Genomic DNA, 23,260 nt, shown 5'->3' on the forward strand with positions numbered 1-23,260 from the left:
CCTGCCATGTGCGTATGCCATAGTACCAGAGACTTGAGACGTAGACCCAAACTTAGTAACTTTCTTAGGTGAGGAGCTTGTCAAAATTATACAAAATAGAAAATAAGCGCAAGTTTGAAGTTACACCCAAAAAAAAAAATAAATCACCATTCAAAATTTTGCAAACAGTCAAAATCTGCAAAGAACATTAAGAATTTACAAGACTGTGAATAATAAATCTAAGTAATCCAGCATTTTCAGATGACTGTGTTGTTTGAAGCAAAAAAGCAGTTACACTGCCTTTATCTCTGGACTACAGCATTCAATCAAGGGGACCGAGCGAAGCAATGGAATCCGAGTGTATCACACCAGAGGTTACCATCTCCGTAAGCAGCGTTACCAGAAACAAACATCAGCTCATAAAGTGCAGCAACTTGGGCTCAGCTCCACGTATTAGTACCAACCAATCTTCCCAAGAGGTTTTAGGAGAGCATTTGGTACTTGTAATGTGCAGCTGCTGAAGAAATTCAATTGTACGCTGAAGACAAACAGCTAGAAGCAGAGGTCATCTTAGAAACTGCTGCACCCGGATTTGTTTGTGGCCCCAAGCTGGGCTTTCAGGCCCCACACAGGAGGTTCACAGTGGTTAACCTCCCCTGAGGCCTGAAGCCAATCGCCCCCCAGGGGTAAACAAGCCATTAAAATGATCACGGGTGGGTCTGCTGACTTCGTTACGCACCCCATGCAGCTTTTCCTCGCGAGCTTTATTCCTCCCATCCCTGCCGCCTCCGTCCCTGCCCTGCCAGCTTTAGGCCACTCTCTGTAAGCATGTCACCACAGCAGGAGCCCTTTCTCACCATCAGATTACTCACAGGCCTGTCCCCCCCCCAGATCCTGGGTGATCACTGAGCAGATCCCCATTCCTTCGTGTTCTGATCGATTCCGTTACCGGCAATTGTATCAACCGAACTATACGTGATGCCTGTAAATTACTTGGGTATACCCACGAACTAGGAAGTCTGGTTCTCAGTGCACGTGGTGGACTACTTCGATAAATGATCTTACGACTGCCAGCATTTTGAGGATGGTTATGATATGGAGAAATAGTGTGAAATGGGGACAACGGACATCGATTGTGATTGCATGTGTCTGCTCGAGGAATGTGGGTATGGTGACCGGCCATGGGTGCGGTGTCTGGTCACATAGGCACACAGCTCTGAGGAGACACCTACAGTTCTGAGGAGACGCCTGCCCCTCCTCCTCTAACAAAGGGGAGTCGGGAAGATGCCTGCCCTTCTTTCTCTGACAAAGGGGCTATTTAAAAGAGAATGAGAAAAGGATGAGAGACATTCAAATGCTACCTAGAGGGAGGGAGTGCTAAGTCTCCTTGCTGGAGAAGATCGGATGGTCACAAGGACATGAATCACCTACAAACCTGCAAGACCACCACATTCCAGGAAACGGACTGATAAGCTAATTAACATACGAAGCGGGGTTTAGGTAACGAATATGTATAGGCGTTAATTGAATATTCATTTGTTCATTGTATAAATGTGAGATGGTTCGTCACTTCGGGTATGCACGCTTGTGGAGGAGCGATCCCCCGTGCATCTGCGCGCAATTAACTCGAAAGTTACAAAGTAGGTATGTTTTAGAGTCTAATTCCGCACGTCAGTTAGAGCCGGTCAGACCTGCGGAGTGGATTGCCTGGTGTCTAAGGTTCAAATGCTGGTGGAAGCTGTTTCTGCAGTAGGTGTGTTCTTCACGTGTCCCTGACTGATGACCAAAAAATGCTGTTCCTCTCCCTCACACACAGACATGCCCCTCTCTTCAGCAGTCATCTAGCCGTAAAGAACTTACCAGAATACTACGACTTTTTGAAGGCTTATGTAACTAAGAGGTCCCAAATTTACCAGAGCAGGTAGATAATTAGCTAGAAAGAAAAAAAAAAAAAAAGGGGGGGGTGTGTGGCACGCAGTGGGAGACAGAGAGGAGTTTTGTTTTAATTTCCTTGGTGATCCTGGGTATTCTTGGATTTACCTCACTAGATTTAGTCTATTCAAATACAAACACCCACACACCCCCCTGGAACATTAAGACCTGGCAGCTTTACACAGGTACTGTGCAACAATTAGGTACCAAATGTAACACAGCAACTACAAATATCGCAGCAGTATTTTCAGAGTGAGCCCCCAAAAGACAAGATCGATTTCTAACAACAACAAAGACAATGTTTTATTGAACAAATCTATGTACAGTACAAAAAAGTTTTTAAAATGAAACACTACTGTTGATTTATTGCAGTTTGATGGCTCAGTTTTAATTTGTACTCTTATAGAAAATGCAAAGTAAAATAATTTAACATTCAACAAGGAAGCACAAATTTCCTTTCTTGCTGAACCTGTAACAGCTTTTACAAATTAAAGTCCCAAAATGCATACACTGCATTTAATCAGAAAGGTGTTATACAGTACCAAATAAATTAAGAAAATAGTAACACTACCACCCCCTTTGAGTCTTTTGTCCATAGCACTGGTGTTAAACAATAAAAGAAATGAGTACAGCTGAACCTTCAATGTGATAGTAAAATCACAAAGTTTAATGTTATAAATTATCCAAACTATACAATTTATATAGTTTTAATGAATATGGCTAAATAACCAAAGTACCAGTGACCTTTCCCCACAGATATGACCACTTTCAGCATTTTTTTTTTTAATTTTTTTGTGAAAGGTGCCTACCAAGCGGCAACTCTTTGAAAATTAGAACATACATGAGCTTTACAGCGAGCTGTGATCGGGTTAGAGTAGACAGTCTTACAAGGAAAGTCTAAATCCAAGTTATAGGCACCTGGAGGAATGTTACTAGAATAAAATTATCAGCAATGAAATGCACAAACTTTGATCCAACAAAGCCCCTCAGCTCATGTATAACTTCAGGCAGCTTTAAGGTATCTGCATGCTTACATGACACCTGTACTTCAATATTTATTGAATCAAAGTGATACAGCTTGAGTATTTCCAATTATGTCATTCAATGCTTAACGTCTGGGGAAAAAAAACCAAACTCAACAACTTTCAAGTCTAGATTGGGAACCTTTTTTAGCCCGAGAAGTTGTAGACTTAGTGCAGGGTAATACTCAACATACTAAATAAGTCTTTAAAAAGCATGTAGAATTATCCCCTACACATTACAAGTTACCTTTTTGCTCCTAATTAAAGTTCCTTAATATTGCAACTATCTGACAATACCAACAGGTATCAGAAAGTAGTTTAAATAAAATGCAATTTCTTTTGAAGTAAAAACCCATTACTTAAACCAGAAATTGTTACCACCCACGTGTAAGTCAATTTAGCATATTTCTGATAGGTGTTAGGTGATGTTAACGTTCCCCTACATAAGAACTTGGCTTTCCAGTTCTCCAAAGCGTATATGCTCAACACATGGTATAAACAAATGGTGGTGTCCAAAAAAACGCATCTTTGAACAAGAATGAGTTTAATGCAGGTACAAAAAATTATGGTCACAGTTTATGCATGTCCACAGATGTACTTATATCTGCACGCTTAAACCAAAGAAAACGCAAGATTCAACCATGTTTTTAAAGCACCTTCAAACACATGGAGCTCCAGGAAAAGGCAAAAAAGCACCAAAGAGTAAAAGTACATTGAAAAGACTTTACACAAACATTTTTGTCATATCTATTGACTGAGCTTTCAAATTTTTAAAACTGTAATACTTTAACTTTTGTTTTCCAAATATATTTAAGCAAATTTAACTAGATTAACAATGTTAAGCAAAGGGGAGCCTGGGAACATTCAAGATGGTAACTGGGTCCTTAAAAATTAATTGGTAACTTGAAAGCAAAAAATGTGAAAGTGCATTTGGCTGGTAAGGTCCCCATCCATTTCACGTTTAAAAACTTCTAATGTATTTATACATGTAAATATATATATAGCGTGTATATATGTATATATAATGAACGATGCATTTAAATCAGTTTTGCAACTGCAAAAAAAATTCTTTGGTGCCTCAAATGTCATATGAACCTCTGAAAGCGGGCTGCTCATCAGTATTAATGTAATGCACACATACCTGTGATCATAATTTTATAACCTTTCACGTTAATCCAACTCAAAGTTAAGGCAAAGATTTTCTAGAATTCCAAAGACTATGGTTTGGAATTTGTGTTCTTTTTACCTCCCAGGAGGGAAAAAGGAAGCAGAATTAATGCAAATATCTGTTTAATTTCACAGAGGATTATTAGCAGAGGCATTACTGAACTATTAAGTTTGAGTTCCAGGACTACTTAACAGCCTATTTTACAATTAAACCCTTAGGTTTGCAAGTGTGAGCCATTGCTACAATGAAGAGATCTTTTAGGTACCTCTTGACTTTTTTACTCATTAATTTCTATATATCTGTTGATTTAAGCAAGCTGATCATCTTATTATGCCATACACACATGGTGATGAAATATTCAGGAAGCAAACTAGCTGAGCGGGAACAGTTGGTCTTCGCTGCCCTACATTTCTGGGACGACTCCATCTGTACACGCCAGTTTTCAGCACTATACCTTCCGTGCCTACAACCGCATTAAATTTTTCAGCTACCCACACAGAACAGGATCCCAAATCAAACATTTTTAGGTGGCAAGACAGTATATGTTAAATTAAGAGGATAAATTAGCACAGTAATTACACAATGTGCATGTTTGCCACACCTCTGTTTGGGGAGGGAAGCCCAAAAACTACAACAGCATCTTTTTGGTTTCCAAACGTCCTGTATTTCAATGTTACAGAGAGAGCTCCACAACTCAAATTTCCTGTCCTCACATTCTGATTGTTTCTATAAACAGTGAATTTTGGATAAAGTGCTTAACATTCAAGTCTAACTCACTCACTAACTTCTGGGAAAGGCTCTCCAAGGGGTGCTACTAGATGGGGTTGTAATGTGTCTTAAGGTTGAGTCGATACATACTTTCTCCCTTCCTGTAGACAGTAAATAAGTAGTTACGGTACTGAGCTGCGACCTACCACCACTATGCAATATCACCTATGTGAAACAGGCTCTTCCGGATCTTTTCGTCCAACTTGACATGTGCTCTGCTTTTGTCTGCCCCTTTTTTTTTTTAAAAAAAACCAAAACAGGAAGCCATCTCAAGTTCTTTTCAGTCATACCAACAGCTGAAGGACCTCTGTATTAGCATAAAATTAGTTTAACTCTGCCCTGTAGTGCAAGTTTAATGCCTTTCACATTCTGTATTTATTTCAACCTGGTTTTGTTAATATCCACACAATCCGCGCATGTACTGCTTGTATTAGTCTTCCTGCACTTACAACAGATGTTTTACAGGACACACTTAACATACACCTTTACCATAGTCTTGCAAAGGCCTTCTCTTGTGTGCATCTGATATCCACTGTGTGTAACTTTCACACTTCATATCACATCAACTCACTTTTCCTTGCATGCTCTGTACTTCAGGTTTTTGGCTATTTGAGCATTTCATCCATCTTGGATTTCTTTCTACATTCCACTTTTTGGATGCTGAGCGTAGGTGTATTAAACGAGCTCCATGCTTTTGAGCAGATAATGGAATCACATACTCAAACTCTGAAAGAAGAATGCGTGGTTCCTCTATGCATTTCTTACCTGTACTATCATAACGTTAACACCTCCTTGAATGATTCCTTCCCAGGTGTGTGGATGGATACCCTTTAACCACACATTTTCCAACTAAAGCAGCTTTCAGAATTGGTTGTTTTTATTTCCATAAGGCAGTTAACACCTCTGCTTTCTCTGCCTGCTCGACTGTATGCCTTATTTTCCTCAAACCTTCACGCTAGAAAGACTGTGCCGCTAAGCTTCAATCACACATTTGGAATGGATGTGGCTGTTCGGATAACTGGTACTTTGGGGATTTTGTAGCAACCTTTCTGGACTCAAGACCTGCAGAGCTCTTATACCTCTGTGAGTTTTGTCTAGAAAATGTGCTTTGTCTCTATCAAGGTCACGTTTTTCTTCAGTAATTTGAAACTGCTTTATGATTAAGGCCAACTGGGGAACGAACTGATGCTTCTTCATGTAGTGTTTTCTTACACCACTCCTCGTTTGATGCATTTTCCCACAAACGTTGAATCAGGCACCTGTAAAAGAGAAGGCATTGGGATCAAAATAACCAACATCATCATCCTTTCATCTAGAACACTGCTTATGATTTTCAACGTTTAGTTTCAAACGTGCAAGGAAAGAGAGACTGAAGTACCCCCTCCTGTTTTATGAGAAGCCTTTTCCATTAGTTGCCTACCAGTCCTCACCTCTTTCTTATTCTGCTCACGACCTCTTTCTTATTCTGAACAGCATGACCAATTTGAACTTCCAATTTAGCACAGTACTGTGACTGAAGCGTCTAAGTTCTAGCACACTACAATCGCTTAGAAGTCGTTTCTGTCTTTAGCTATTCCGTCTGGTTGCCTGTTTTCAAAGACCGTTTTCTGGTTGGTATTTACCTCCAAACAAACCAACCCAGAAGGACTGTAAGACTTACTTTCATCATCTGAATCGAATCCAAAGAGCGTCTGACACTTCTTTTGTGCAAGGTGAGCCTCAAGTGCTTCTGAATTACAGTAGATGGTCAAGCAGTTGCCACATCTAAATCTTTCTGTTGATTTGCTACAAAATTTATCTTGTTCAGAATAAGCATCTACTTCATCATCCAAAATTTTTCTACGTTTTGGCATGCTAATGTATCGTTCATCAAGATAACTTGGAGGCAATGGTCTAACGTACGGTTTTGTTAAGATGACACCATATGAAGTATTCTCTGTTGTTTGATTTGGTTTAGAAGGTGGCTGCGAGGCAGCAGCATTATTTTGTGGTATATCATGACAATTCTGTAAAACTGGTAACACTGACCCATTTTCTGTCCTTGTTTCATCTGCCACTCTGTCCAAAGGTATTTCTGATGACTTAGATGACGTCTGATCTAGGTCACTGTGCCCATTGACCAGTTGGTCACTAGCAACATTACAGTTTTCAGAATTTGGCTGTAACACAGGTGTCTTTTGGTCTATTAAACTTAAAACTGTAGCGCTACCCTCAGATGAGCTTTCATTTCCATTGTGAATTGCATTATTGGCTTTTTTCTCAACACTTTGAATATATGTCTTTGGTTCTGTAGAATCTTTCCTTGACTTCCAAGTTGGAATTGGTAAATCTACGGTTTCTTTTTCATTAACAGATTCATCATCATCTTGGTAACTACAAACTTCTGAAGGATCATCTGAAGAATCCTTTTCACTTGCGTCTTCTGAACATTCTGCTGTTTTACTTAAATAATGCTGAGCCTCGTGTTCATACAGCAAAGGGAGCTCCTCAAACAGCTCACAGCACTCTGCAAAATTGCACTGAGCTTTAAAAACACTATGACTTTTTGTATGTTCCGCAAGCTCAGTTGACAGCTTAAATCTCTGATTACAATTAAAGTGTAAACAAAAGTAAACATTTGGATACACATGTCTCTTCAGGTGGTCTATAAAATGCTGGGAATCAGCAAATTTTCTCTGGCAGAACCGGCATTTTCCTTTATTCCATTTCATTATATGCTGCTGCACCTTCAAATCAGTTGGATGAGATTTTCTTGCATGTTTATTGAGGAATCTTATCTTTTTAAACACTCTAGCACAACCATTAGCAGGGCACTTAAAGCTTCCTTCCTCATCCAGAGCATCAATGTCTTTTTGAGAGCAAAAAGCTCCGTTCACTTTATGCAGAGTAGGTGACTCCTTATTGGAGCTCTCATCATCTTCAGGCAAACTTTCCGTACTTAAAGCATCAGGAACATTATTAAAACAGCTGTCGCTACTATTTTCAGTAGCGTCATCCTGGTCACTCAGATGGTTTTCCACAGCCTCAAATACCTGTTCCGCATTCTCCTCCTCCACTTGGACCACTTGGTCAGCACCCGGAGCTACTGCAGTCTCTGGTTCGTTATCTTTGGAACCATCAGAATTTCCATTTTCAAGAGACGGAGAAGCATCAGGACATTCTGCTTCATTAGGAGCAGGAGCCTGCTGACCAGCCTCAAGAACTGCAGCCAGATGTTGCCTTTCTATCTTTCTGACATGATTCTTTAAGTGCTTAAGCATAAGTCCTTTTTGCCTGAACTTTCTGGTGCAAAGTACACAGGAAAAACTGCCCTTTTTTTGGTGAGCTTGTGCATGTTTCACAATGTGACCAGCAAGAAATTCCTTGTTGCATATCACACAGCGGTGCCTTGGGACATTTTGATCTAACATTTCAGATGCCTCAAGAGCTTCATGGTTCTTTTTGCCATTACCTTTGGACTGGGCTTCAGAGAGGTCTTCAGGGTCAAGCTCCCCATTGCTGACATCTGTTAAACAGACACGTTCCTCACTCAGAGCCCTATACTCCGTTATCTTCTCTGTGTTTGCAGTAGCGTTTTCCAGTGTGCTTTCACTTAAGCCAACAAAGGCTTTATCCCCCAATAATGCTAAACAATTCTGCTTGATCATCAAGAAATTCCAAAACTCGGGATCAAAAAACAAACCTTTTTTCAAAATTGGAAGCAATTCAAAACGTACACGGTTTTGAACAGAGCTAGTGCACTCATTGTATTCTTCATCTGCACATTTATATAAATGTTCAACAGTGTAGTAAGATTCCAAGGTGCGCTCAAGAAAAAAGATTGAAAGAGCACAAATTCTGAGGATCTCTAGGTCATTTGGCAGAAAATGAGCAATTGCTTTATAAATAAGACTCTTCATGTTGGGATCTTCACGGAGGTCCAACTGTAGAGCACATCCACATATCTCAACACATATCTGAAGACCATCTTCACCAACCTGCAGAGAGGAAACAACAGTGTACATAATTATAGAGTATGCACATTGATATTTTCCTTATGGGCTTACAGAAGTCTAGAGCTTGAATATAACAATTAAAAAAAAAATCTAACCCACAGAAAAACAAAAAAGAACTACTATAAACAATGCCCAAACATCAACTCCATGCATTTATATTCATCAACTTGCAAAACAAGTCAAGAATTCAGGAAGCATCCTGCTAGTAAACTTCACCTGAAGGCACATTTTAAAATAATGCTCAAACAAGACTATGAAATGCAGATACAAAAATGCTCAAAAACAACCTCTCATTTGCACTGAGCTACACAGCTGCTGTCAACAAAGCTTCAGATACTTTCACCGTGTGCAGTTCGTTCTACAGTTAAAGACTACTAATTATTTGCAGATATAAAACAAGACTCCAGCAAATCATATCCGATCTAGCAGTTATGTTCTGCCTGCATCTTCATTATCGAGGCTGCCTCGCACTTTAACTGGACAGCTGCTCTTTATTTTGTCCCTGTTCCAACTCATTCAACTTGCATTGCGCAAAAATACAAGTTATAAAATACTGCCCTCAATTTTGAACGATGACCACCAGGAAAACCGTAACAACCCACGGCCTGAAGGGCCTGACTTCTCAAAATTGACAAACTATCTTTCCAATGAGCAGAAATCCAATTCCACACTTTAGGCTGGGGGGCCCTGCCATGAAAATGTAATTTGGAGGGATGATCAGAAACATACTGCCCAACAGGCAGCAGATGAAAGACTTTCAGAAAGTTTAGAAAAAATTAATACCTACCCATATTTAAACGCGCATAAACAAACACATATAGTGCTCCCCATGTAGTGGGTTATTAAAAAATACAGTCCTTCAGACATAAATACAAATAAAAGTTATTCATGGCGCAAGTATTTTAGAATACATACTGACATTAAAATCTTGAACAGCAGCAACCTTGTTGCATTTAGAATTGTACAGCAGCACCCGTGACAAAATAATTTACCATTCATTTAGGGCATAGAATATGAGAGCGCTCTGTTCAGTCAGGTCAATGATAATAACCAACGTTTGTCTGGAAAAAACATGCACTCCTGTGCGCAAAGCATTGCACGTGGCGTCTTTTGCAGAAATTTGTACGGGACACTGGAAGACTAACATCTGAAGCGTGAAACACAATGTACTTTTCTGAAGCAAGATTATGCCTTCTATCTTAGTCTCGCTTTTCCTTTATGTTACGTGAAGCACTTCAGATCTGATGAGAACTGGTGAAAAACTTAACAGGGTGAAAGGTGATACAACGGCATTACACAAGTCCTATTTCCTTAAGGAGCCAGGCTAAAGGAAAGCAATCGTCTGATCTTTTACGTTTACTCCATGTATTTCCCCATTTATTTAAAGGATTACATTCCTCAAACTTACTGCAGACAGAAAAACTCAGAATTCAGTACAAAAAAAGCCACCAAATCTTCCAAATACACATCAGATCAAGAGCAATCATAATGTTGAAGCACATTCTGGAACATGACAAAATTTTTAAGAAAATATTGTGTCCTTTCCTATGCCCTCTTAACTTTCCACAAAAAGCACTCATTGCATAATATAAACATCACTTTGCTTGACTTTAACTAGTTACAAAAAGAATGGGAGATGGGGTAAAAAGAAACAAAACTTACTTCATCCTTAATGACCTTCATGAAAGGGAAAATTACTCTGACATTTGTAGCAATTCTTAAAAGCTGGTAGCACTGGTCGACAAACACTTGTTTTGATGGGTTAGATTTAAGCTGCAGTTTACTCCAAATGAAGATCAGGTCCCTATAAGTACAGAACAAAATATTTCAATTAGATAAAGTTTAAGAACTCTATCACCAAGCATGATGCATTACTAAGAACAGCTATTTGCATATCCTGGAACTAAAATCATATTTGAGGGCGTACTATCAATCTTGTTAACACCACAGCTGTACACAATGTGCACAATGGAAAGTGCAACTTAATTACTTCATTAAAGCATTCAGGGTATCGCCTATCGCTGAGGCAATTAAATATTCAACAAAATATTAATGTATTCAGCTTAGTATCAGGGAACTGCATAAAATCAGATGCTACAGCATCAAGCCCTTAACGCTACAGGCACTAAGCGTCAGGCTGAACAGCGAGCTCTGTGTGCTCTTGGGATTAAGTTACTTTCACTGCAAGGATGAGGAGTCCTTCAGGAAAAGAAGTGTTAGAATGTGGAAAATGGGAGCGCTGTAGAAAGCTAGCTTCTGCTGCGGTCCACTGACAGGAAATACTGATGTTGTCCAGTTACACATATTACAACACAATTTCTCTTTACTGCCGTCATCACTGGTCTTTCTAGCCAATGGCAGTTACATGAAACTATCAGGCTCTACAGCTATTCATACAGCCCTGTGATCTTCAGTCAAACAATATTTTTGCCTGCAACACAGAAACATAAGAATAGGTTGCTAGACATCTGTGGCAGAGCTCCCACACAGGTCATGTGTTTGGTATATAAAATCTAGCTAACTGAGATTTACAGACTGTTCTATGCACTTTAAGAGACTCAGAAAGGCAAGCGGACTTAGAAAATTTGCCCAGCACTAAGATTTTTAAGACAAGAGTAGATACAGTTAGGATTAGGCAGAAATCCCACCACAACGTTACAATGCAAACAGGGGACCAATCCACTTCCATTTTCTGAAGGAAGACACTTTTTTATTCTACCAGCCTCCTCCCTCAGAAAACACAAACCCACTTACTGACAAAATATTTGGCTGTTCATCCAGAGTCTCTAGTCTGTGCCAGATACAAGTCAGACAAACCTTTTGAGATTAGGCTTGTCTAGTGAGGTCAGTGCCTGCACGAAGTGACAAAACACAGACTTCCCTTTTAACTTTAGGACAGCTCTACAATTCTGCTTGACATTTTGAGAGCTAGACAAGAAAGCTGGATTGTTTTCTTTCATTCAGAACCCCAAAAAACTGAAGTCAAAAGAACGACTTAGCCTACATGGGGAAAAACTCTAAAAAGGGAGTCCTATAAGCAGCTCTACCCACAAAAAAAAAAAAAAAAGTGTCTTACAGGTTTTCTAAAGATACAAGCTGTTTATCTCTGCCTTGACCAGGCTGGAAACCTACGTTACTGAAGCCTTTGCAAACTTCTTGTACAAGTTTGAAACTAGCATCTTCGTGCACCAAACCATTCATAAAAATTCAGTGTAATCTCAACCTGAAGTACAAAAAAACCTAACCACTTTTGCTGTTAAATGTTACCAGAATTAAATAATACAGCTTCTGCTTGGCTTTGCCTCATAGCATTTCAGAACAAGCCATTTCAACGCTAACCCCAGAGAATCTGAGAAAACTTGAATTATTCTTCTGAGAGATCAGTGGTTAAAGTGGCTTGCCGTGTGTTCAGACAGGTGTGACGGCTGGCACAAGGAAAGAGCTGAAAAAGGAATGCAGAAAACTGAAAGCAGGAAGAACAGCTCCATGGGTGAAGAGCAAGTTGTTAAATCAGTTCAACCACCACTTGACTAGATCCTGATGTGAAATAGTATTTTAGTCATATTCCTCCATGCAGACACGGAGGTTTCTCCTTCTCATTTTGATAATCATTAAGGATTAAAGCATTCTTGAAGAGCTTATTGGACACTACTTCAACCACTTAAACGCTCTGGATACTAACTTTAAAGCTGAAGTCAGCAGCACTTGGGGTATTCCTGTGCCACTGACCACAATGCAGATGAAAAATCTGAGATAATACAGGCAGGGGTAGTTTTCCATTTGCTTGATTATTCTGGCATAGTAGTATAGTACTTAGTGACATTTACTTCTTGGGTAGTCTAACAGTTCACACTGAGGCCTGTGTCAAAACTCTTGTCGACACGGGCTAGGGCTATTTAAATTATTCCTGTGAGATCACAGAGCTCTGGTACCTCCTCTTTACCAGAGGCAACCAGGTATTCCAGCCTGTTAACGCTCTGCAAAGTACCGAAACCGTTGCGTGCCTCCAGGAGAAACAAGAAAGTGGTGAAGCCACCCTACCTTAGCTAGACCTAAACCTTTGCTATTGTTTGGTAAGTAGAAAGTCTGTCTTTCCCTGGGTATAAATACCACACTTTACCAGTGTTATCCAATTCACAAAAATTACCTAAAGGTGAAAGACTGATGGAACATGTGGGAAAAACTCGGACTTCCTGAACGTACTGCACAGAAACCACCTGAAAACAGCCAAAAGAGCATTTAAAAATTGCCTGACAGAGAGGGCAAGCCATTCTGCCACACCTGTTCCACAAAAATCTTGGCCGTCTTCCTGAAGAGACATCACTTTTTGATACTAGAAAGTAATTAATCACATCATTATGGACTGATCTCTTACAAATACCTTGCCACAAATATTTCTAGTAAGATGAAGCACAGCTTGCTTTGTGATTAATTTGTCAGTGGGCTTTCACTTCAGAAGAATAACTCAGATTATCTGAATCCAGAATTTATTCTTAACATCAACGAAAACAGTAAGAGTTTTGTGACAGAGCTGCTTAAAGTTCAGCTTCCTCTGAGATAATGAGAGCTAATGGCTTCAACTTCAAGATTTCATATAGGTCGCTCCACATGAAGCAGTAGCAAGTATCTGCTATTTACAGCTTTCTAATCTACTTTGACATCTTATCGTTGCTAGTAGTCCTTGCTGCTAGGTCCCTGCAAGGTCCTCAATTCCAAACCAGGCAAGATGATTTATACTGTGCTGAAAAAATTAAAAATCTTCTCTAGGGAAAAATACATGTCTTGGATTAATTTAACCTGGCTCCTACTTCAGAAATTTGAACTACAGTATAGTCATGCCTTCACAAGATTTGTTCCAGTTTATATTATCTATTAAGCGTTATGCAGAATTTTCTTGTTGGGTACACAACTGTTAAGGCTCAGCATCTGTAAAGAATGAAACAGCTGTTGTAGTAGCTGCACAGGCATAACTGCTCTGAATGGTTTCAAAGATCCTCAAATTCTACATTCTGAACATAAGATTAAGATACCAAGAGATGCCAAAACTGTTTCCTTGCTGAATAGGTATCAAACAGTACTTTAGCACGTTCTGGAATTTCATTTTTGATATCCACTTTGCCAGAACATAAGGACAGACATCTTGTTTTGAACAGCAATTTTAAAAATGGATGATGCAAAACCTAATTATCAGCTGGGTAAGAACAAAGTTAACATGTTACTACAGCGGAAGATGTAAAAAGTAGGTTTAATTCCAGTATTTAAAATGCATTTCTTAGAAGACTAGATTCCTGAAACACAAAGCACTAACTGTGTCGCTAAGATGTGTAGGTTACATCTGCAAATTTCCTAGCAAGTAAGAAATCGGGAGATGCAGCACTGGGGCAGAAATCAGCAAAGTCTGACTCCATGCCGAAGTTGATGCCTGGCCTCACACAACTATGTACCTTTTCGGTTAACTGCTTCATCTATCCTATGGGGACAGTCACATTCACCTTTTTCTGGACAGACTGAATGAAAAATGCCACTAGGTATTGCCAACACATTGCATTCTAAATGTCTCTCATAATCATAATACCAAAGGTTTTGATTCAAAGCAACCAATTACTCATCCAATAGTTAAGGAAAAAAATTATTAACAAACCAAACGTTATCACTCTGACCTTCATTACTTCCTCAAGAAAAAAAAACAAAGGCATTGGGAGACATTACTTTTCAGTTCCCTGAAATCCGGGAACATAGAAATCCTGTAATAGGTTTTAAACTCCATGTTAGTTAATTACACAATAATCATTTTATCTCTACTGATTGAAAAAATAAAAATCCTCGCTGACTCAATCTTTTTGCTTCTACTACATAATCAAACAAATAAATCAAGCATACTTTATCAAGAAACACAGATGTTACTTAGGTACAGAAATTATACAGAAAGGCTAAACAGAAGGATCACCTTTCTTAGCCATCTTTCAGCTCTCAGAACGATGAAAGTTTTTTTAACAACACTTTAGAAAATGTTTCTTAGCCATAAAAACTATCAAGATGATTTAGCCCATATGACAATATTCTTACTTAAATGTTTTCTAGAGGACCACCATTTATATTTTGGCTCCATTGATGAAGTAAAAGCTTCCATAACAGCACATTTTCAGAACCACATATTCTCTTTCTAGATACACTGGTGACATACTACAGTTTGGTTACTGTAAGGACTTCTCTAAATAGCAGGACAGCAAAATATCTGCCAGAGCCTACAGACCGCATATTGTTACACATTGCTAATAACAAATGCCATATTTCTACATATTTACAGCCTCAAACATGTAAAGGCTCTCCGTTCTGTTACTCTGAAACAGTTGAGTGTTATGTAGTATGTAGGCTACCGCTCTACATGATAGTGTGTAAAAAGGCAAACAGGCATAACAGATGTACTAGGAATGTTTAAAAATCACATTAGAATGTTTTTATTTGGTATTTTAAACTTGAGCTACATCTCAAACTTAGCTGAGTTTCATTTTGGCAATAAGCATTTATTATCTGCTAAGCTGCTTCACCAGAAATAAAGTATTTACCATATACAATACATGTCCCCATTTTGAAGCTGTGGGACTAGGAACGATTCACACAGCTGTAAGGCTAAGGTAGTCTTCCCTTCTTTTTCAGTGTTGCAGATGATCTCAATTCCACTCTTGCAATCAGTCCTCAACAAGTGCTATACAATTAAAATAAAATCAATTTAGATAAATTTGCTAACATGAAATAAAAACCTATCAGACCTTGTATATTAAAGAAGCTATCGAAAACTTCCAGAATCGCTATTAACATCGGATTTCTTTGGAACAGCTTTTGTGTAGGCGTGTAAACTGAGATTTTTGGAGATATTTAGAGCTCTTTCATATTTCTTAGAGTAATGACAGAGTATTGTCTGAGAAATTAAAAGATTACACAAAAGCACTTTTTTGCATGATGGCAGCTTGTTCTAAAACAAGGTTAAGAAAAGCAGTTACCTAGTAAGTGCTATCAGTGGAAAAGTAGGGCCACATTCAGCTACTGTGTTATTTTACATACCGGGGCATCATTAAAAAAAAGACTTCACGGCTTACAAAACTATATAACGTACATAACACGGGACTGACATCAATTAGGCTCAAATGCTTTTTCTAAAATAATAGTCAATAATAATATAGTCAATACACGGAAGTTACAAAATATTAATTACTCAAGTTATTTAGGGAATATATCTACCAGTAAACTTGACCAAAAAATTGTATTTAGGTCAAGCAGATTTGTAGGCACTTAACATTTAACTTTCAAGAGCTTAAGCCAGCACTAAGTTAAGCAACACCGGTGTAGCTGCCTGATTTTATGACATTTTGTTCTACAAAAACAGAGTTCCATATGTTCCTCTTGACAACTTGTATACAGCAAGTATAATGCACCACTTCATTAAGAAAATGTATACTGACAAACAATACCTCCTGGAATAGCTGATCTTCTAATGGTGACATATAAAGACAGGTGAAAAGAGCTTGATGGAAATACAGATCTTTACTGATATCTGGATGATTTATGCAAGATTTGATAAGAGCCATTGCCTCAGGGATGCGTTCACAGGCAATAAGGTATCTGGCACGTAGTTCAAAGAACAGTGGATTTTCAGAGCTTAAATATTTGTTAACTGTACAGAAAAGAAAGATTTAAAGGCAATTAGAATATGAAGTCCAAACAACAAATATTTAAATGTAATGTTGTTTTTAATAGTGCAATGTCAACAAATAATATATAAAAAAAGGCTCTGCTAAAGAAGCTATCAAATGTTAAATTAAATACCATCAAGAATCTGTCTTTCTGCTTGGGAACAGAAATTGTTATTTCTCTTACACCAGTAATCTACTTCAGTATTTTGTTTCTAACAGATGAACACAAGATGCTGCAAAGGGTTAGTATAACATACACTATATAGAAGCAGACACAAACATTTTTAAGACAGAAAATTCCCTCAGCGCTGGAAACTGGGTGATTGTCAGAAGTGTAAGATTGACATCACTTCCAATGCTAAAATTATAAATATTTAAACAACTCAGGATACTCATTACCCATTAAAATGGAGAAGCTTGGAGTGGTGAAAAAGTTATCTGCAATTCACATGCTGTTGCTTTAAGTAGTTTTGAACACCTTGACTTTGCCTGGAGAAGTGGAAAATACACTTTTTCTTCCTCTAAAAGTGTTACTGGGCACAATTCTAACATCTAAATCCCTGAATACCTTTGAATTCTAGCCCGTCATTTCTGGAAAACTGTTTTTCAGATCTAAAAGTTAATCTTAAAGCTAACATTTGAATGAAATAGTTTCAACTGAGATAGTCAAAATACTCAAATGTTAAGTAATTAGGAAATTACAAAATAGATAGAAGACACACTTTAGATTTCCATTATAAAAGTTCATATACATTCTAGTATCTCTTATGGTTAAAACTTAAAATATCACTCCAGGCTACAAAATACAATAACGCTGCTTTTTTTGAAAACTGTTTGCACCTTGTCAAGTAAATGCACACCCCAGGCTGTTAAGAGCATGGTAACATTTATGTCAAGTACTGGACAATGTGGCCTGACCTTCCTCTTATACTCTCAACAGCTACCTTAAGAGAAACAGTTAAGATCCCACAATTTCTAGTGCATACCCTGTAGTACTGTACAGTGTTTCATATTTTTTAATAATAAAAAAAGATATTATCAATTTAAAGACAATGAAGGCTGTAAGTGAGCTTAGGAAGTTTATACCTTAGAAGGAACCTGCATTAAGAATGTTACAAGCAAATTAAAAGTGACATCTAACAAGATAAAAAAAAAAAAATAGAAGTGGTTACTGGAAACCACAATCTGAACAGCCAAGAGAATTTTTTTTTCCAAAAAATAAAAAAGATTACTTGTATAACAACCTTTCAGTTAAACCTTTCTTTTTTTAAAAAAATAAAAAAACCCCAACGCTTGGTTTGAAACACACTCTTTATGCTCAGGAACAGGATTTCTCCAGCACCTTTATTTTTTGGCAAGCTAATGGTATTACATGCTAATGGAACACTTAAGGAATAATATTCAAGGTGATACAAGGTTTTAGATAAGATTTGTTAATAGATTTACCATAAGGTCCACCATACAGAGAAAATCTCATTCCCCCTAACCATTAGCACTTCAAAGTACAAAAGTAGAGAAGTTGGCTTAAAGAAAAGCCAGTGTCTAACAGCGGTCATTAACTGCAAGAAAAAGTGATTGTACAGAAAAAATCCTTAAAGCCAAGTAAGGGCCTCTCCTTTTTTGAATTAGCATACTTCAAGACAACAAGCCCCATCATCGGTTTCACATGCAAACATTACCCAACAGATGACTAAATATTCACATGGACAAATCAGGCCAGAAATGCTGCACATCTAACAACTGGCTGTAGTACCCTTTTCCCTCCAACGAGGGAACACAGCAGGCCACAATCCAGGTTGTTAGATCATTCCCACTTTCTACCTGCGTGTGGAACTCTTAGGTCAGAATGCCCCTCTGCTCCGTAAATGAGAATCCCACCTCTGACAACACGGTCTCCCAGGGATGGGGATCTCCTACGCCCTCCAATATGTTTTTAAACAGACTGCAAGTTCCAGTTACACCACTGGCAGGACTGTGCTCCCTCCCTGTAGTGGAATGCCCTCTACCCAAGGCAGCATTTATAGCTCTTCTAACCCCTCAAGACAACTGCTAAGTATAGTAACATTGAGCCAAGTCATAGTACATTAAAAACAGCTTGGGGAAAACATCTATTCTTGTCCAGGCAGCGTGTGTGGGGCTTTGCTTTACAGCAATAGATGCCAAACATCAGCTTAGAAACTAATTAGCTGCTTACATCTGAGTGTACCTCTGCCTACAATATCCTCTTCTAGATGTTCACAGCGGGCTGCCTTATTCTCCCTAATCTATTCGAAGTTTATTGCTCCTGTTTCAAACCTGCTATTTTTCTTTACAGCCAAAGACCGCCTCCCTTTCCAGCCATCTCAAAATAGAATGCAACATCTCAGAGTACACTACCATTCAAGTAAAGACAGACGCAGAGAGGTTTGTCTTGGCCTAAGCTTCTCCGTGTAATTAACGAATCCAAGACAGGATTATGTAGTTCACACAGCACATATTTATCAAACTGACTTTTGCAAGTAATGGTCGGTGATTCAGCAGTAATAGGCAGTTTTCCTCATTTAAAATAGTGATCCCCGAGGGAACTATATGGCCAAGTTTCAAAACGTACACCAAATACTGCTAGCCTATAAAGCAGCACAGGAAGTTTCACGTTAAGACTTCAGAAGAGTCAGAATTTAGAGGAAGTGAGACAAGAAAGAAAGAGCTTCCAAAAGATATTACGTAAAATAAAATGTTTGTCATCACAGATAAGATATGCCAAGGGGTTGTGTGGGGATATCAGAAGATAAAAGGATGAAAGATACCTCAGCAGAGGGCAAGGAGATGTGGCCTGCAACAACAGGAAACAGAAGCATCATCTAGTGACAACAGGCAATCTCTTTCCTACTCTGCCAGGTTAATACCAAGTAAAAATCCTCAAACCATTACCTAACATAGAGGCTTCATGATGATCAAAGGGAATTACTAAAGCAAAGGACTAAACTATTCTTTGCTGGAGAGATGGAGATTGAGACCTGATCTCAAATCTTAACCACCAAGACTTTTAGAGTTCTTCATGCATTGCAGAAAAAAACCAGGATAATCTCCATTTTCATTTTTCTTTTTCTGTTTGACTAGAAGTTTATCAGATATAATAAAAATCATGGGTAAACCATGTTGCTCAAGTAATTGCTTCACAAGAGACAAAACCCAGCAAAGACTACCCACTTAATCCCATTAATTTGCTATCAGAATACTTTCTCTGGTTAAGGAGGCAGCTCACTGAGCTGTTCAGACTTTATAGTCCTCTTCCTCTACAGAATGAGCATCTCGTCATAAAGACAGTAATGAATTTGAACCATGCATTATGCCACAGTAACTGGAGAAGAACTAGTATTTTCTACCACTATCAAATAGAAACAACTTTTAAGAGGTCCTCTGTGAACACTGCTAGCAAATACGTTGCTTAAGGTGTTAGTAGAAGACTTTACTCTAGATTGGCAATATTGCTCCTTATGGACTTTCATTAACATTCTAGTAATTTGTTTCCACATGCTGTATCTTTCTCCTCCTCCCAACTCTAGGAATTACCTAAACAGAAAGCAGCTATCAGGTGTAGTCACAGGCACCATTCTGAACAGAACCAAGAAAAGCCACAAGCTCAAGTATTTACAATTTAAAAGAAAATGAGTCAGAGTACCATGAGACAGATACATCAGGTCCTCCCCTGATCGTATTATTTCAGTTGTCTCACTGAAGTCAAGTCACTCTCCATGCTTTTTCAAGGACTGAACACCTAGTTTTGGTCAATTCCTTTTACAAGTGACTTGCTCAGTAGCCTCCTCAATCTGATCTCTGCACTATAAAAGTAGACTTATATTACCAGCAAAAAGGTGTAGTTTTCTTTCAAATAAAAAAAAAGGAACCAGTACATTTCACTACAGAAAAATAGTTAAATTGTGTGCAATGCCAGCTGACAACACTTGACCCTCATATCAAAAAAGCATTAAACACATTTTTCAGTACACTAAAAAAATTAACGTGGTAAATGTAAGTACCTAATTCCTGTGACACAGGTTTTGCTTTAAGAATTGCTTGTAATACTGGATCCTCCCATGGTCCACCATCTCGGATGATTCGAGTCACTAGTTCCAGGTTCAAATTCCTGTATCTATTTAGAAGATTCTGACATTCCTACACATAAAAAGAAAAACAATTAGGAAGAAGAAAACAATGTTGTCTAAAAATAAAGTTGGGCCACCTGAAAGATATGAACCAAGAAAACCCATGCACATTTAAGTACCACCTCAGACAACAATTCAAGCTAGTCTTCTATTGCCCAGGCCTACACAGAGCCCTAAAGCAACATCTAATATTCTCTAAAAACAGTAATACAGAACTGTGGAAGCCAGGATGCTCACATCTTCTAAAGGCATGCAGCAAGAGCCTGCCATTTGCATAACGATGCAAAACCATCTTTCCTTAAATTATAGATACTACTGGGGATACGCTTCGGGAGAAATCTTTGCCTTGCACCAGTCTGCACAGATTTAGACATGTTGATGCTGGATTTCAGTGATGGTGTCTGAATTCCATAAGGGAAAAGCTGAATTAAGCCATGTGAGTCACCAGTCCTCAAGCAACCATTTTTCTCCGAATCTCTACATAAGTTACACTTGTTTAAAATAATCTGGAATGCTTTAGCCACCCATAATTTTCACATATGCCAAGCTCACCCCTGCCCCATGCCTTGTGTAGACATTAAGGTTAATCAACAGTAGAATTTTAATCACGAGGAAAAGGTATCTAATTTTGAAATAAAAAAAATGCAGCTGAAGAATGGTCTATGCATATACAATTAACTTCTTAACATACGCTTTTTTGCTCTAAGTTCTTTTAGGTTCAATTTTTTTCTTTTATATTCAGATGAGTATGTTTGATGGTAAAGAATGGTTAAGTAACTGAAAGAATGGTTTTCGCTACCAGTTTGATTACACAGCTGATTCAGAAATCCATCTAGAAAACTGGGTAAAGATATATTTTAACATATTCATTGTTTAAAAGTCAAAGCAATTGAGAACTGCAATACAAAATCACACTTTTTCCTACAGTCTTTATTGTTCATAGAGTATTTTTGAAAAACACTTACTGTAGGACTGCCAAAATGTTCAAAGACTCTTATGCAAGAGACCCTACCCATTCCTGAGGCTCCTAAGCCACTCCTTGACCCCATTCTTCTACCAATTCTAATCAAGCACCTAATGGCTGCTGGTTTCATATTTAAGGTAAGCAGTGTTGACATTTAATTTGTAGCAGCAGTAACAGATGGGTATCAACATAAAAATGGCAAAGGGATTGCTATTTCTCAAACTGCAGTTCCATGATCAATATTAACAGAAGAAACAACTCTGGTTTTCATCCTTTCTTTCCCTGTAACAGTTTCCTCTTATGGTGGCACAAGCGTTTGTGTTCCCATGCAGTGAACGCCAAGTTTCAATCTCAGTTCAGGGGAAAAAAAGCCACAAAAAAACCAAACCACCAAAATAAACCAAAAAAAACTTATCAGGCAAAAAAAGGCAAGTTTTTAAATCCAGCATCATTTATCTTATACAGCTGTATATAGCCATACAAATTGTCTTGCCAAGAGTATGAGTTTTAAACAACGCAGGTTTATGCTGATGTGAGGAGCTCACTGAGACAGAGCTTAAATTTTAAATTTACTGTTTAACTTCGCAGAGGGAAACTTGAGGTTTCTTGTCACGAACTGCTACACAACACTGGATGACATTAAGCTCTAAGTAGATATAAACAAGCAGAGCTTCCCTCTTCTATATGGGAAATGCACAAACCAAGTCTTTAACAAGACTGGTATTACAAACAAAGGCAAGTTCAGTTTACTTAGTAAAGGTAGATTCAAATAGCAATAGTGATGATAAATCTAAGAATTGATGGCTTCCCCTTCAAATATCCTCCCCCACCACCTTTTTTTGGGGGTGGAGGAGGGTATAAATGTAAGTAAAGCAGTTAACTTCTTCCACTATAATGGCATGTTTTCCCCAGGCTACACATCCACAAAAACTGTCATTACATATACTAAAAAATATATTAAAGTTTTATATGAAAGCAGGCAACACTACCTGGATTGAACCTAAAATATCTTTCAAAGGATCTTCATAGAATTCATCCTTTCCAAAGAACAGCAGCAATTCAAAAAAACTCCTAAAAAACAGAAGTAGTGACAAGTCAAACTAAAAATGTTCATTCAAAAAATGAAACTACCGTAAGTCTATTAGTTTTCACAGTGCTAAAACCAAAATCAGGACTTTCCTAAGTTCTAGACCCAAGCCACTCACTCTAAAAAGTTTGGTTAACATCCATGCTATCTAAATGCACCTCTATTACAAAAATTTTGTTAGTCTGGTATTTTGTGCTGGATTTTGGCAGTTAGATTTCCCCGCGCATCACGCAGACACACATCATGCTTCTTTCATCTGGCATCAAGTTGCAAACACAAATACAGCCAACAAGACCAAATCAACAATAAAACAGTTGATACTTAAGCACAATTTCAAATCCCTTCTGCTGTACCTTCTTCATAAGTTTGGGACATTCAGACTCACAGTACCTGCCTCATCATCTCCCCCAAGATTTCTTATATCCTCCATAGTGCTGTTCCACATTCACAACTACAAAGTGAACCTTCCTCAAAAGCCAAAGCATTTGTCAGATATGCAGCAATTTTGA

At 38.3% G+C, this 23,260-nt stretch overlaps 1 protein-coding gene across 2 annotated transcripts in view; it reads right to left on the reverse strand.

Annotated features, from left to right (window-relative positions):
* Window positions 1-2,188: 2,188 nt before the first annotated feature.
* Window positions 2,189-23,260, reverse strand: part of ZNF654 (zinc finger protein 654) — a 36,558-nt gene continuing 15,486 nt past the window's right edge. For both annotated transcript variants that reach the window (XM_037378150.1, XM_037378152.1), the window contains exons 3-9: window positions 22,654-22,735; window positions 20,575-20,710; window positions 16,334-16,536; window positions 15,431-15,570; window positions 10,527-10,668; window positions 6,530-8,846; window positions 2,189-6,128 (exon numbers count right to left, since the gene is read on the reverse strand). In XM_037378150.1, coding sequence (XP_037234047.1) covers window positions 6,121-6,128; window positions 6,530-8,846; window positions 10,527-10,668; window positions 15,431-15,570; window positions 16,334-16,536; window positions 20,575-20,710; window positions 22,654-22,735 — 3,028 coding nt within the window. In that variant the 3' untranslated portion in view covers window positions 2,189-6,120. The remainder of the gene's footprint in view (window positions 6,129-6,529; window positions 8,847-10,526; window positions 10,669-15,430; window positions 15,571-16,333; window positions 16,537-20,574; window positions 20,711-22,653; window positions 22,736-23,260) is intronic.

The sequence above is a fragment of the Falco rusticolus genome, chromosome 2, assembly GCF_015220075.1.
Source record: "Falco rusticolus isolate bFalRus1 chromosome 2, bFalRus1.pri, whole genome shotgun sequence".
NCBI lineage: Eukaryota > Metazoa > Chordata > Aves > Falconiformes > Falconidae > Falco > Falco rusticolus.